This window comes from Hippopotamus amphibius, chromosome 2 (assembly GCF_030028045.1).
Source record: "Hippopotamus amphibius kiboko isolate mHipAmp2 chromosome 2, mHipAmp2.hap2, whole genome shotgun sequence".
Taxonomy (NCBI): domain Eukaryota; kingdom Metazoa; phylum Chordata; class Mammalia; order Artiodactyla; family Hippopotamidae; genus Hippopotamus; species Hippopotamus amphibius.
The window spans coordinates 230,277,296-230,292,869 of NC_080187.1; the positions used below are offsets into that span (position 1 = coordinate 230,277,296).

General features: G+C 40.1%; 1 protein-coding gene across 1 annotated transcript in view; it reads right to left on the minus strand.

Annotated features, from left to right (window-relative positions):
• Positions 1 to 14,298, minus strand: part of LOC130844733 (basic proline-rich protein-like) — a 23,062-nt gene extending 8,764 nt beyond the window's left edge. Inside the window, exons 1-2 of the mRNA XM_057720814.1 lie at positions 14,286 to 14,298; positions 4,385 to 4,501 (exon numbers count right to left, since the gene is read on the minus strand). Coding sequence (XP_057576797.1) covers positions 4,385 to 4,501; positions 14,286 to 14,298 — 130 coding nt within the window. The remainder of the gene's footprint in view (positions 1 to 4,384; positions 4,502 to 14,285) is intronic.
• Between the last annotated feature and the right edge of the window lie 1,276 nt (positions 14,299 to 15,574).

Consider the following 15,574-nt stretch of genomic DNA (forward strand, 5'->3'; position numbering starts at 1 on the left):
CTCTCACTTCGTCCCGGCTTGCCCTCCCCCCACCCCATGGTGCCATTTTGAACTAGAAAAACATTTTACGGATTCTTATAAGAAATGCTGCATCACCAGCATTCTTGATGGAAGAGGTAATGATATCGTGTGGGAAAACATGAATATCAGTGATCAAATTGAGAAATGAGTCAGGAATGTTGGACTCAGGAGTTCTAAGAATAGCTAAACCTATATTTTTCTCTCAATGTGTGCGCAAGAGCTAGATATAACAATCCGTGTCTAGTTAAGTATAAAGGGTTCTTTTACTAAGTGTTAATGTCCCAAGTGGTAAGAAAGTACATGTTATAGTTTTTAATCAGCCATTTTTTTTCTTAGTGATATATAATAAACTAATAGTTCATCTTACAAAGATTTGATGAAATGTGGTTCATACCTTAAAGTAACAATTCTCTGAACACGTTCAGAAATTGTCTCATGTGCTTCTCATATGAAAACCATGAGATACAGCAAATGAAACGCAGGTAATTTTCATTTTCTTATAGATGAGCTTGTGGTTTATTTTATACGTTTGAACCTAACCTAAAAAATAGTTCAGTGATTTGTTTTCTGTAACATTCAACCACAAATTTAAAGCATTTTCACTGTTGAGTAGATCATGTTTCATAATGACACCTCTCTGAAACTAGGATATTATAAATGAAAGATGAAAGATGGGAGTTAAGCATAGGTGTTCTATGTGTCGAGTCAGGGAATACTCAGATGTGACAGAAATTCCTGGAGAGGAAGCAAAAGATCAAGCCTGGGAGAAATGTGGTGGTATGGAAAGCATCTCAAGTCTGGTAAAGTGCTTTTATGGCATTTGTTATCATATTGTAGATTTAGGTCTTGATCTTGAATCCTTCAAAGGTGGCTCATTTTCTCTAATACTGTGCCTTCAGACTACATGGCTGTCAGTAGCGACTGCCTGGTTAGCGGTCAGGTTCTTGCTTCCAGGCAAAAGAAACCAATTCTGGAAGAGCTGTCAGTTTCCAGAATTGATGGGAAGGCTGGTGAGAACCAGGCTCAGACAGTGATGGAGGCCAAGAGAGTCCATGTAGCTGAGAACCCAGTTAGCTGCCCAGAGTGTGGGACCACCTGTATTTTGGCTTTTCAGTTTCCTCCTGCCCAAAGTCATATGTTGTTTAATTCCCAAAATGTGGATTCAGGTCCTGGGCAGCCAGCAAAACTGTGTGTATCCTGGATTATCACGTATTGTGCCATATAGATTTTGTTTAAATATGGCTGAATACAACATTTAAAGTATGCACCTAATAAAGCCATGTTTAACTATAAGGAATTATTTTATTATTATTGCTTTTCTTTTAAAGAGCACTCTTAAGTACAGTTGACCCTCTGTATCTACGGGTTCTGCATCCATGGATTCAACCAACACCGTGGATCAAAAACTTAAAAAAAAAATTCCAGAAAATTCCAAAAAGCAAAACTTAAATTTGCCACCCACTGGCATCTATCTACATCGCATTTGCATCGTGTTGGGTATTACAAGTAATCTAGAGATCATTTTAAGTATATGGGGAGGATGTGTGTAGCTTATGTGCAAACAGTATGCCGTTTTATATAAGGGACGTGAGCATCTGCAGATTTTGGTGTCCACAAGGGGTGCTGGAGCCAACGCCCCGCAGGTACTGAGGGGCGGCAGTACTGGAAAACCTTCACAACATCCCCAGAACTACAACGTTCATCCTGCTGTGGGCGTGGCCAATTGATTAATTCCTTCCTTGCCAAAAGTTAAAATATATAACGGTATTTTTCTCCTAGGAAATGAATCCAATTTTATTGTGAAATATGGTTCACTTTATTTGCTGAAATTCACCTATCAAACCAGGTATGTCTATAGATGGTAGAGGGCCATTTTTAGACATTTCTTAATTATGCCAAGCTCCAGTGGTCCCTTGACTTCCATCTCTGAATTCATAGTCTTGAAGTATCTGAAACATAATTTATCCATCTGTTTACTGCTTACTGCAGAGGTAATGAATGATTATTTAAAAATTTGCAGCATTACAGAAATGCAGAACAAAGAGTGGTAAGTCCCCATAACCCTGCCCTCAGGAACAGCTACTGGGTTTTTTGTTTGTTTTTTAATTGAAGTATAGTTGATTTACAGTGTTGTGCCAATCTCTGCTGTACAGCACAGCCACTCAGTTATACACGTATAGACATTCTTTTTGTTGTATTCTTTTCCATCACGGTTTATCACAGGATATTGAGTATAGTTCCCCGTGCTACACAGTAGGGCCTTGTTGTTTCTCTGTCCTGTATCTAATAGTTTACATCTGCTAATCCCAAACTCCCAGTTCTTCCCGCCCTCACGCCTCTCCTTCTTGGCAGCTACAAGTCTGTCCTCGAAGTCTGTGAGTCGTTTCTGTTTTGTAAGGGATAACTACTGTTAACAGCTTGATAGCTCTTACTCCAAACTGCCTGGGTTCCGTTTCCAGCTTTTTCATTTAGCTGGCGGCCTTGGACCAGTTATTTGTCCTCATGCTGCCTCAGATTTCCTCGTTGTAACAGTACTGGCTGACAGGGGTTTGTGAGGGTTTAATAAGATAATACGTAAGGTAATAGTTCCTGGCATATAGTAAGTGCTTAATTCATACTATTTTTTGTATTTGTATTCATCTGGATAGCCTATAGATTATGTTGCAATAACAAACAACTCCCAAAGTCTCAGTGATTTAGCACAGCACACGTTTACCTCTTGGCAGTGCTGCATGTCTTACACAGATTGGCAGGGTGGTTTCTCCGTGCAGTCGCGCAGGGGCCCAGGGTACTGGAGATTCCACCGTGCTCTGGTCACACCCTGGAATACAGGGCCCTTTAGTCACCACAGCAGTGAAAAGAGGCTGTAAAAACCTCACGTGGACTTTTTACGGCCTCAGTGCGTCATTCTCCACTTCAAATAACAATTTATTGGCCCTAACTGCAAGTAAGCTGGGAGACGTGGAGTGTGGAGGGAGGAATATTTGGTGAGGGCTACCGCCTCTGTCTACATCTTTCTCCTCAGCGTGGCATAGGATTCAAACGATGTTGTAGGTTTTCTGTTCCTTTAAACTTAACATATCGTGGATCTCTCTCCAGTGAATGAGTACATATCCATTCATTCATTCTTCATTCATTCGTAAGCCCTTCTACGTGTCAGGCACTGGTCTAGATATGGGGTGCACCAAGGAAGGAAACATTGGATAATCCCTGCCTTCGTACAGTTTAATGTATTGCAAACAGATAGGAAATATAATATTTTTAAAGTATAATATGTTAGAACGTAATAAATGTTATGGTGAGAAATAGGGAAAATGTAAAGGGTGTTTTGGGGATACAGTTTTAAATAGAATGCTCATGAAAGGCCTCTATGAGGTGATTTGAGTTAAATTCTGAAAGGTATGAAAAGTAGGCCTTGTGATCATTTCTAGAGGATGAGTGTTTCAAGAAAATAAAACGATTAGTGTGGTTTGGTGATGTGTACATGAAAATGCATTTTTCTATTTGCATATGTGTCTAAAATTTTCCATGAAAATAAAAAAAACAACCAAAAAGTAGCCCTGGTTGTAAAACCCACATCCAGATTTTATACCTGCATTTTGGAAAAGCAAAATCATGATAGAAAATTTAATAGATCTTCTCAATTAAAAAAAAAGATTTTATCCATTTACTTCCTCAGAAACAATGTTTTCATGTGTTTATTCGTCAGCATCCTCGCTAACTCTGGGTGTGTACAGTCTAGCGATTACGTATTGCTGTTTCTCCCTGCATACGTGTGTGTGTTAGTCTTCTTCTTATTATTTGTTAAACTCTTAATCATTACCTTTTTATCTCCCTTTCTATCATTTCTTTAATGTGATTAGACACATTGTACATTCTCTATGAAGGTTATAGATTGAGAAGTAAAACTTAGTGATGACTTTGTTAAATATATCAATCCCTAGTCATTCTTACAACATCTTGCTGTGTTGAGAAGCAAAGAAAGCTTCTGTAAAAGAAAGAAAAAAGTGAGCTGCGCAAAATAGTCCATCCATAAGCAACTGAAAAGTTCTGAGGGTTAGAGAGCTGGCTCAAAAACACGTTAGGTACTTTTTTCAGGTCATTGGCTGATGTGAGGTGCGGTTTAAATAGAGACTTTTCTTAGTCACATATGTGCCATGATTCTTCCACTAAACATTTTGTTCTTTCATACTTTCTGTTGCCATGGAACTAGGCTACATTGCACAAACATTTTGAGTAAATTCTGTCAGTTTTTCCTTAAAATGACCAAGTGTCTTAACAATTAGATGATAATGGTTGAAGCCAAAAAAATGAAGTCAGCCTGGTTCAGCCCAAAGAGTTTACTGGACTCTCTCAAACTTACTTGGCTCAATGGTGAGGCCACACCTAGGCCCCAAGGAGGAGCGTTCCTGAGAGGTCACTGAGCCACCCTGCATTTCAGGGAAGCGGTGACAGGCCTCGTCCGGCAGTGAGGAAGACGCTGGTCCAGGGCAAATGGGTCAGCGTTAGTCATGCAGCCAGACGCTGCTGGGGAGCTAGGTTGGAAGAGCTGTGGCCAAAGACAAGAGAATCACCAACTGAGGGAGAATTGCACTTCAGTGACACGGATAACTTGAAAGGCTGACGCATAAAAAGTTGTGTTTTCATACTTCAGTTCACCCTAGTCATGACGTATTTTGTGAGGCAAAATCTCTAGTTTGAGAACACTGTTTTTACCTCAGGAAGGAAGGATCACTGCATTACCCGTGGAAACAGTTTTAGGATTTGGAATGATTAGTTTTTCAGTGTGAGACTGTCTACTCACAGGCCACACCTCAGTGTCAAACACAGAAAACATACAGCATCACTACAGTTCAAAGGTCACAAAACTGCTCTGAGACCAGCAACAGTCATTTTGATCTCTGAACTTCAATTTCCTCATCTGAAAAAACGGAGACGTAGACTATCTTCCTTGTGCATTTCACTGGTGTGGTTTGAGTATACTAAAATCCTGAGCCTGGCTCTTCCAGGACGAAACCGGAACAAATAAAGAGCCGTAGAAGAACCATCCATGTGGCCCTTAAGCAGGTCGTTCCCTGTGTTAATTGCTAACCCTCCTGTGAAGGGAGAATTTCCTTAGATTTCTACCTGAGGACAAGAGCTTTGCTCTCACGCCTTTATCATATCACACATTCTCTATTCAACGGTCATTCTTTCTTTCTTTTCATGTGTTTACCATTTGCCAAATATTAAGATCCTCCCATGTGCCAAGCAGTATGCTAAGGACTGATGACACGAAGAGGAATGAGATAGACAAGGTCCAGCCGTCATCAGTCTTATAGACTGACGAGAGAGCAAGGGACACCAACGTTATACAAGTACCTACACATGCACTGAGATCACACAGAAGTAGTACAGGGTGCTGTGGGAGCTTTCAACAGGGGATTATGTAACCTATCTGGGAGGTCAGGATGGATTTTAGAGATAGCAAAGCTGAAATGAGAAATGAGAGGAGTGGGCTAGGCCAAGAATAGAGGGGAAAGTGGTTTAGGCAGAGGGAACCACACTGAGTTGATTTTGAAGTGCTGAAAGGAAAGCCAACAGGGCTGCAGTGAGAGAGACAGGAGCCTCGCTCGGAGCCTTCATTGAAGGTTTGGTCTCTCCTCTGAGAGTAGTGGGAGGGAAGCCACTGGAGTTTCCTCTTTGTTTATTTTTTTGTTTTGTATGTTTAAGCAGGGAAGTGACATAGTCACTTGCATTTTTTTAAAAGATCGTTCTAGGCACTCTGTGCAGAATGGAGGAGAGGATCCTGTACAAATATATGTGGAGAAACCAGTTAGGAGGCAATTAGAGGAAATGGGTTAGGACGTTGGCAGAGAAGAGGAAGAAAAAGTGGACTGATTCAAGAGATACTTAAGAGACAGAATCAGTAGGATTTGATCGTGAGGAAAAGATACATCAAGGCTGACTTCCAGATTTATGGCTTAACCCAACGGGTGGATGCCATTTACTTAGATAAGGAATACTGGAAGAAGAGACGGTTTGGGAAGGAGAGTCGTGAATCACAGTAGACCAGCACACAGCATACACAGTGAGCCATTTACAATACAAAAATCTCAGGGTGCAGTTTACGTGTAGCTGCGCAAACACAGGTCCACATCAAAATTATGCCTGTTACTTGATCCCCAAGTCTTGCTTTATACGTTTTGGATATTTCTGTCCTTTTAGTGGTCTTTTACAGTCCTGTTCATGGACATTTCAGATCCTTTTAGTTGAGGCATTGGCTGTTGTACTGGCTTTAGCTTTAAATTGCACTATTTAAAGCCTGCCCTTTCTTACAGATTCTAAAACCATAATTTCTTGTTTTCTCTTATCCTTAAATCTTGCATGTAATATCTGATTTCATCTGAGGATCACTCCCACAGTTTAAATTTTCTTCATTTATTATGCTTTTTTTCCTCCATAGGACCCTAATATATTCAATCACTTTCCTACCCTCTAGCTACTAATCTTCCCTGTGTTTTACTAACTTCCAAAACTGGACAAAAAAATGAGAAAATATTATGAAGGAAGAAGCATATTTTTATCACAAACTATTATCGCCAAACGTTGCTGGCAGATACCTGATTCACGGTAATGAAACAGGGTTGAACTGAATGTCTACAAATCTTCACAAAAGCTATAGCTAAAAATAAACGTATAGAAAGGTTGGGAAAAAAGTATGGAAAAGATATATCAGGCAAATAGAAAAGCTGGTATAAATCTATTAATATCAGAAAAAGTAAGATTTTAAAGCAAAGAGCATTACTAAAAATAAAGAGGATCACTAGATATGATAAAAGAATCAAATCACCAGGAGCAACAAGGACTTGGAGACAAATCCCACAGTCATAATGAGGGATTTTAACACCCATTTTTCAATGATAGATCAAGCAGACAAAAAAAAAAAAAATCAACAAGAATATTGAAAATTTGAACAGAACAATGAATACACTTCATTCAGTGGACACATATGGAACATTCCACCCCAAAACTGCAGAATACACATCTTTTAAGAGGAATATTTGTGACCATATATTGAGGTACAGAAAGGAAGTCAACAAATTTCAAAAGAATGATATCATACCTATTGCTTTCTTTGATCACACTGGGATTAAATAAGAAATATGTACTGAAAAAATATAAAAAGTTCATGTTTGGAGACTAAGAAACATACTCATGAACCCTTAGAAAATAATGGGAATTTGAAAACCTTTAAACTGAATGATAAAAATACTGCATATTGAAAAATGATAGGTGGGACACCCCTGGTGGCGCAGTGGTTAAGAATCTGCCTGCCAATGCAGGGGACATGGGTTTGAGCCCTGGTTCAGGAAGATCCCACATGCTGCAGAGCAACTAAGCCCATGCGCCACAACTCCTGAGCCTGCATACTGCAGCTACTGAAGCCCACGTGCCTAGAGCCAGTGCTTCGCAACAAGAGAAGCCACAACACTGAGAAGCCCGTGCACCACAACCAAGAGTAGCCCCCGCTCCCCACAACGACAGAAAGCCCGCTCACAGCAATGAAGACCCAACGCAGCCAAACAACAACAAGAACAACAAAAACAATGAGGATTGCTGCTTCTAGACGTGTTGGAGTAACTAATATTGGGCCTACCTTTTTTTTTTTTCCTTTTTAATTTATTTCTTTTATTGGCTGTGTTGGGTCTTCTTTGCTGTGTGCAGGCTTTCTTTTAGTTGCGGTGAGTGGGGGCTACTCTTCGTTGTGGTGCTTAGGCTCCTCATTGCCGTGGCTTCTCTTGTTGCGGAGCATGGGCTCTAGGTGTGTGGGCTTCAGTAGTTGCAGCACACGGGCTCAATAGTTGTGGCTCACAGGCTCTAAAGCACAGGCTCAATAGTTGTGGCGCATGGGCTTCGTTGCTCCGCGGCATGTGGGATCTTCCTGGAGCAGGGATCGAACCCGTGTGCCCTGCATTGGCAGGCAGATTCTCAACCACTGCGCCACCAGGGAAGCCCCAATATTGGGCCTACCTTTATGCTACAAACAGCTATGAAAGTAGCAAAATATACAAAGCAAGTGTTCTCAGGCAATGGCCAACAGCACAGGGCAATGATCCTTCACATAAGGGAGACGCGAGGTGACCTTTGTGTTTGCCTTGCCTTTCTGAATGGAGGCACCTTTGACGTGTGGTGCAGGGAGGTGGGCCCAAGTGCAGAGCAGCAGCACTGCCAAATAGAAGAGCAGAGATCAGATCTGGTGTGCTGAGGTGGCTGCAGTTTATGGGTCAGTGTCCTCCAAATGACAGAGCTGTGAAGAGGAGAATCTCGTAGGAGGTTATCTTCAGGGTGATGGCTAAGTGCTTGACTGCACATGTGCAGGCCAAGAACATGTGAGGCCTGCCAGCAGTGACTGTTAGTGGACTGAGAACTTAACAGAAATACCAGTGCTGGAAGACTGTGGAATTCCAGTCGGTTCATACTGGGGGATCTTATGGAGTACCTTGGGTGTTCAGTTGAAACTCCAGTAAGGTTCATGCCCTAGATTAAGGACAAAACCAGAATAAGATCAAGGTAAATCAGTGTAATCAACAACCTGCCCGAAAAAAAACTCAACACACTTTAAAGGAAGACGGTATCATAGAGTACCTCACAATGCAGCAGCCAAAATTGTTCCACATACAGGAAGAAACTACTAGAGAAGGAACTCAAGAAGCAGGGGAATGTGACCTTTAATCAAGAGGTAAGATAGTTGATAGAAAGTGACCCTGGGAGCTGCAATAAGTAGACATGAACTTTAAAGCAGCTGTTATAAATATGTTCAAGGGTTTAAAGCAAAAGGTGATGTTTTCCTGGAAAAGTGTGAGTGAACAGATGGGGAATCTCAGTTGAGAAATGGAAACTAGAAAAACAGAATTAAGTGGGAGTTCTGTAAGTGAAAAACAACAGCTAAACAGAGCTTTGAGGGAAATTTATTGTCTTAAATGCTTCTATTAGAAATGAAGAAAGGCTAGAAATTAATGCTCAAAGCATAAAACTTAGGAAATTAGAAAAGAAACAGCAGAATAAACAAAATGTATGGAAGGAAACTAATAATAAGAGAGGAAAGTAATAACATAGTAAAAAAAATTTATACAAGGCCAATGTAAGAGTCATAACAACAGCAAACCTAACAAAATTAATCAGGAAAAACAGAGAATGCACAAGTAGACAATAATAGGAATGAAAAAGGAGGCTTAGAAATGCTTCCAACATTAAAAAGATAACAAGATATTAACAAGTTTCTGCTAAAAACTTTGAAAATTAGATTAAAATTGATAGTCTTAGAAAATATAACTTCCTCAGCTATCTCAAGAAGAAATTGAATCTCTGAAAAGTAGTTCTACAGCCATGAAATACATTGTCAGTAAATTAAAATCTTCCTGCAGATCAAACTTCAGACCCAGAGTTCTACCAGTCAAGGAACAAACAATTCCAGTGTTATATAAACTATGTCTGAGAATAGGAAAAGAGTTAAGCTCCCCAACTCTTTTTATAAAACTGATGTAGCTTTGATATCAATATGTCAGTGTAACCTAAGAAAGTAGAGGACCTGTCATGACCAGAGTGAGAATCTTAATAGTGAAAGTCTTAAATAAGTTCAGTTGGGGGATGGAATCTGACATATGTAAAAGTTATAATACATCATTACTCCAGGATTAGTTTAATATTAGAAGCAAAGCATGTGTGGTAAAATTCAACACACTTATGATTTTTTAAAAATGCTTCTTAACAAACAAGGAATAAAAAGGACCTTTCTAACCAGATCAAAGTTATCTGCCAGATAGAGCAGCCCACAGTATTCTTAATTTGATGTGTGGAAAGCATTCTCTTTAAACTCAGAAACAAGATGGGTGGCATAAAGCAGGGAAGATATAAATGGATCTCAGGCTGAGAGACCCCCTGGGACTTTGCCACGCTGTGGCCCAGTGTAAGGGAAGAAAGAGATGTATTGTGTTTCCTGAGTATAAGACTCAATATTATTTTTAAAATCATTTCTTCCCAAATTGATCTATAGATTCAGTGCAATTTCAGTCAAAATCTAAATGAAGGTTTTGTGTGTGTATGTATTGATATGCGTGTAACTTGTCAAGCTGTGTCCATAATTTATATGTAAGAGCCAAAAATACACTCATGAAGAAGACCAAGATGGGGAGAACTGCCTTACAGGTTACCTTATTAAAATCTCTAGTAATTAAGGAAGGGTGGTGCTGGTTCAGGGATAGGAAAAATGACCAACAGAACAGAATAGGATACCCAGACATAAGCCTGCCTAACTGAAGGGGTGATTTGTAACAGGCTTGCTTTGCGGATCAGCTGAAGAAAGAATAGACTTTAAGAAAAAAGTGTTAATACAACTTAAATGCATGACATCAGACCCCTAGCTCCCACCATGTGCTAAAATAAATTCCAAAGATCTAACTGAGAAGGGCCAATACTAAAACTTTTAGAAAGCCATAGAGAGAAATATTTTATGGCTTTGGAGTCCAAAAGGGTTTCTTAAAGAAGATCCAAAAAGTATAAATCAACAGGCAAAGATGACAGCCAAGACAATCTTGAAAAAGGCCAAAATTGGAGAACTTACATTTCCCAACTTCAAACTTTACTACAAAACGACAGTAATCAAGACAGTGGGTTTTGGCACAGGATGGACGTATAGATTAATGGAAGGAAATAGAGAATCCAGAAATAAACGCTTACATTTGTGGTCAATTGATTTTCTGCAAGGATGCCAAGACAATTCAATGGGGAAAAAATAGTTTTTTCAACAAATGGTGCTGGGACAATTGGATATCCACATATGAAAGAAGAAAATTGGACCCCCTACCTCAACTGTACACAAAAATTAACCACAAACAGTCTAGATCTAAATGTAAAGAAACTATAAAACTACTAGAAGAAACATTGGACTAAATTTTAGTGACCTTGAGTTAGACAGTGATTTCTTAGATACAACAACAAAAGGAAAATTGATAAAAAATAAAGTTGATAAATTGGACTTCGCCAAAATTGACAGCTTTTATAAGGCAAACTATACCATCAAGAAAATTTAAAGACATCCCATAGAATGGGAGGAAATGTTGGTTGAGGCTGGCAAAGAAAGCCCTCTAGCAGAGCAAGAGATGCAAATGCTGGCAGTCAGGAAAGCAAGCCCTATTAATATTGAGGCCTGAAGGCACATGGGCAGGGCACCAGCAGTACTTGGTACACAGTCCCAGATTCTTCAGTAGCCTTCAACAGGCCCCAGTCTTAGCTTGGGTTTCCCCAGCAAGTATACAGAGCCTGAGGCAAAAGGCTTATGTGCTATCCCTTTATGAGGGTAAGATGGTCCAAGAAACAGGAGCAAGAAAAAGAGTGAAGCGCGGGAGGAGGGAGAACCAATATGAACTTGCGTTATGGAGTCGGTCACTGTTAAATGCCATTGCTTGCTTGAGCTCTTGGAATAGTCCTTAAGAAGCCTTCAAAAGCCCTTGGACCTTTGCACCCAAAGACCCAAAAAGCACCGGAATACAATTTTTAAAAGAATAGTCGGTTTTCTCCCAGAGGTAGTTAATTGATATCTGTAAACTAAGACTCTTAGACCTCGTTCATACCTCAGGTTCCCTTTAATCAACGTCCAGCACATAATTGGTGGAAATGAATAACAGGGATGATTGAAATCCACAGAATAATAGCTACCGTTTAGTAAGCACAAGGCAGTTTTATATAATGTCTAATCCTCACAGAGTAGCTTTTGTTTTACTGATTTTATTGATGCACAAACTGAGAACTTGGCCAAGGTCATAAAACTAGTTAAGTAGCAGACCAGTTTTGGGAACCAGGTCTTTTTTTAAACTCCCCAAACAACGCTCTTTCTGTTATACCATGAAGCCTCTTAGAAGAAAGGATTGAGATTCCCAAATCTGCTCTTAGCCAATACTTTTAAAAAAGGTTATTTATTAAAAAAAAAAAATAGGTCATATAAACACATGGTTCAAAATTCAAGAAATAACAAAAGGGTATCCAGTGAAAACTCTCCTTTTAACCCTGTCCATCGGTCTTTTCAGGAGCAACTAATGTTACCAGTTTCTTGTGTATCTTTACCAAAGCATTTATACATAAATATAAATATTCTTTTTCACCCTTTTAGCAGAAATGACATACACACTATTCTCACCTTGGGTTTTGTTTTGTGTTTTTTTTTAACTTAACTATATCTTGTAATTCACATCCATATCCCTACACAAAGCTTAGTTAACACTTTGAAATGTTCTCTTCACTAGACCTTTTATTATTAAAGGATATAAGATATAGTATACTAAAGTTTATTTGCTGTTTCCCCTGTCCTACTTATCCACTACTGAAAGAATAAACAAGAAGCAAAATGGTTAAGAATCAGGCCACAAGAAAGGAATGGAGAAACATGAAAAACGTACAAGCTCAACAGTGGCTCTTAAAAGACTTTTCTTGTTTTCTTTCTGGTTGCTTTCGCCCTAATGCATCTGTAATTTTCAGGTGTGTTTCATAAAGTAATTCTGTTACCCTTCCCTTCTGTGTTTTTCATATATATGAGTGGAATGTGACTGTATGTTTGTCTTTTTGGCAGCTCAGACCGTCTGGCCCCAATATTCTGAGATGAGACGATAACGTGATGAAAATGAGCGGGAAGCCTAGATCTTCTTCCCCAAATTTCATAGTCTCCATCACACAGTATAGCACTTGATTGCGTTTAGTGTAATGCTTTTCACTGGTTGTTTCTTTTGTCTAGAATACAGCAGCCTTCAGGGCTGAGACCATACCTCACCTCATAGTGGGTGCAGATTTGTAAGTACTGGAGGATAGAGGATAGATTTGTCGGTCCTGATACTTCCTCCTGCGTTGAGAAGAGGCTGAAGAAGAGCTGGTTGGGGATGTGGAGAGAGTCGAGGATGGAAGTAGGTTGGAATCACAAGGAAGATTCCTCAGGATATATGTGCTAGTCCACCTGCACTCTTTTTTGTTTTTGTTTTTGTTTTGTTTTATTTATTGGGTGCGTTGGGTCTTCATTGCTGTGAATGGGCTTTCTGTAGTTGTGGGGAGCTGGGGCTACTCTTGGTTGTGGTGCGCAGGCTTCTTATTATGGTGGCTTCTCTTGTTGTGAAGCACGGGCTCTAGGTGCGCGGGCTTCAGTGATTGTGACACACGGGCTTAGTTGCTCGGCAGCATGTGGGATCTTCCTGGTCCAGGGATCGAACTCGTGTCCCCTGCATTGGCAGGCAGATTCTTAGCCACTGCGCCACCGGGGACGTCCCACCCACACTCTTATATCAACATCTCAGTCGGGGAAGAGAGAGGGAAATACATATTTTGAGAAAGCTTCTAAGGTGATTCTCACATTCCTCCCTCCTCATACACCTAATCCATAATTGTGGCTAAGAGAAAGGAGAGGCACGGAGAGCAAATATCAAATATCTGCTTACGCTGAAAATTATTAAACATTTTAAAGGGAAGAAGACAGGGCTTTCTTTTTCTTTCCTAATTTTCTTCTTGTCATCATAGCACACAGAAGGAGTGAACGGTAATAGTGAGAGCTGCCCAGACACATAATCAAAGATGCTCGGATGGCCTATTTTTGTGTTTTTCAGGTGTTCTAATTTGTTTGGTTAAGGTTGCTCTATCTTCTTTGCTTTATCTTCCCAAAGGATCCACTCAGAAACGTCCTGAATCCCTGATGTTAATGTCCACTAACATGTACACGGATATTTTCTAATTTTCTAATTCAGTGGTTCTTAAACTTAAATGAGCATCAGAATCACCTGCAGGGTTTGTTAAAGCACAGATTTCTGCGATCCATTCTCAGATTTTCTGATTCAGTACATGTAAGGTACAGTCCAAGGATTTTCATTCCTGACACGTTCCCATTTGAAGCTGCTGCTGCTGGTTTGGGGACCACACTTGAGAACTACTGTTCTGGGTATTATTAATTTCATACTTTCCACTGTGGATGGGGAGGGAATCCTAGGAGGTAGGAAGAGTGATTGGGAATGGCAATCTCAATAAAAGTCAATAGAAGAAATGCTCTTTTAGTGCAGTGAGGTCCAGAAGTTTCTCTAGCATTTGAATGAGTCTTCTGTGTAGTCCTAGTGAGAGCTTTTGACCTAAAATCCATCCTCCCAATGTGAGAATTCTCATTGAAGGGGGTGGGGGGGGGGGGAGGAGAAGGTTACAACCCATCCTGATGTTCCTTTTTTCCATTCTAGCATGAAATATATTTTGGATATACCTACTTTTCTCCGTCATGATCCGGTTCCTAATCACTGTCCTGTAGAAATGCAGGATCTCAGACGCCTTTCCCTCTGCCCATGCTAGAAACAGCGCTTTAGCAAGATCTCCAGGTGATTTGTATGCATGTTAATGTGAAAAAGCAATGTACCTAGGTGTTCTATCAGGTTTCATTTTTGTCCCCTTCTAATCATTCTCCACAGCTGCAAGGGTGATCCTCTCAAAACAAATTAGATCAGGCCGTTCCCCTCGCACAAAACCCGTCTGATGGGGTCCCGTGGCTCTGGAAGTCAAGCTCGGTCTCTAGGCCCATAAGACCTGAGGTGAGCCGGTCCCTTCCTCTCTCATCCTCCCTCATCCTTGTCCTGTTCTTCTCTCTCACTGTGCTCCAGCCAAACCTTACTTCTCAGTTTCTATCACAGGTCAAGACCTTTCTTGCCTTCACACAAGTTGTTCCTTCTGCCTGGAACATTCTCCTCCAGCATCCATTGCAAACCTAGCTCCTTCTCATCTTTCAGCTCTCAGCCTCCTCGGAGAAATTTACCCTGGCCATCTAATTAGTGCCCCACGTCCCATTATTATTTATTTCCTTCATGGTACTAATTTATTTATTTATTTGTTTGTTTATTTATTTATTTATTTATATTGGAGTATAGTTGCTTTACAATGTTGCGTTAGTTTCTGCTGTACAGCAAAGTGAATCAGCTGTATGTATGCATATATCCCCTCATTTTTGGATTTCCTTCCCATTTAAGTCACCACAGAGCACTGACTAGAGTTCCGTGTGCTACACAGCAGGTTCTCATTAGTTATCTGTTTCATACATGTTAGTGTATGTATGTCAATCCCAATCTCCCAACTCATCCCACCCCCCTTTCCCCTCTTGGTGTCTATATGTTTGTTCTCTACGTCTGTGTCTCTGTTTCTGCCTTGCAAACAGGTTCATCTGTACCATTTTTCTAGATTCCACATATATGTATTAATATACGATATTTGTTTTTCTGACTTCCTTCACTCTGTCTCTAGGTCCATCCATGTCTTTATAAATGACCCAATTTCATTCCTTTTTACAGCTGAGTAATATTCCATTGTATATATGTGCCACATCTTCTTTATCTCTTCATCTGTTGATGGGCATTTAGGTTGCTTCCATGTCCTGGCTGTTGTATATAGTGCTGCAGTGAACATTAGGGTGCATGTGTCTTTTATTTATTTACTTACTTACTTATTTTTATTTTATTATGTGGCTGTGCTGGGACTTTGTTGCTGCGTGCAGGCTTTCTCTAGTTGTTTC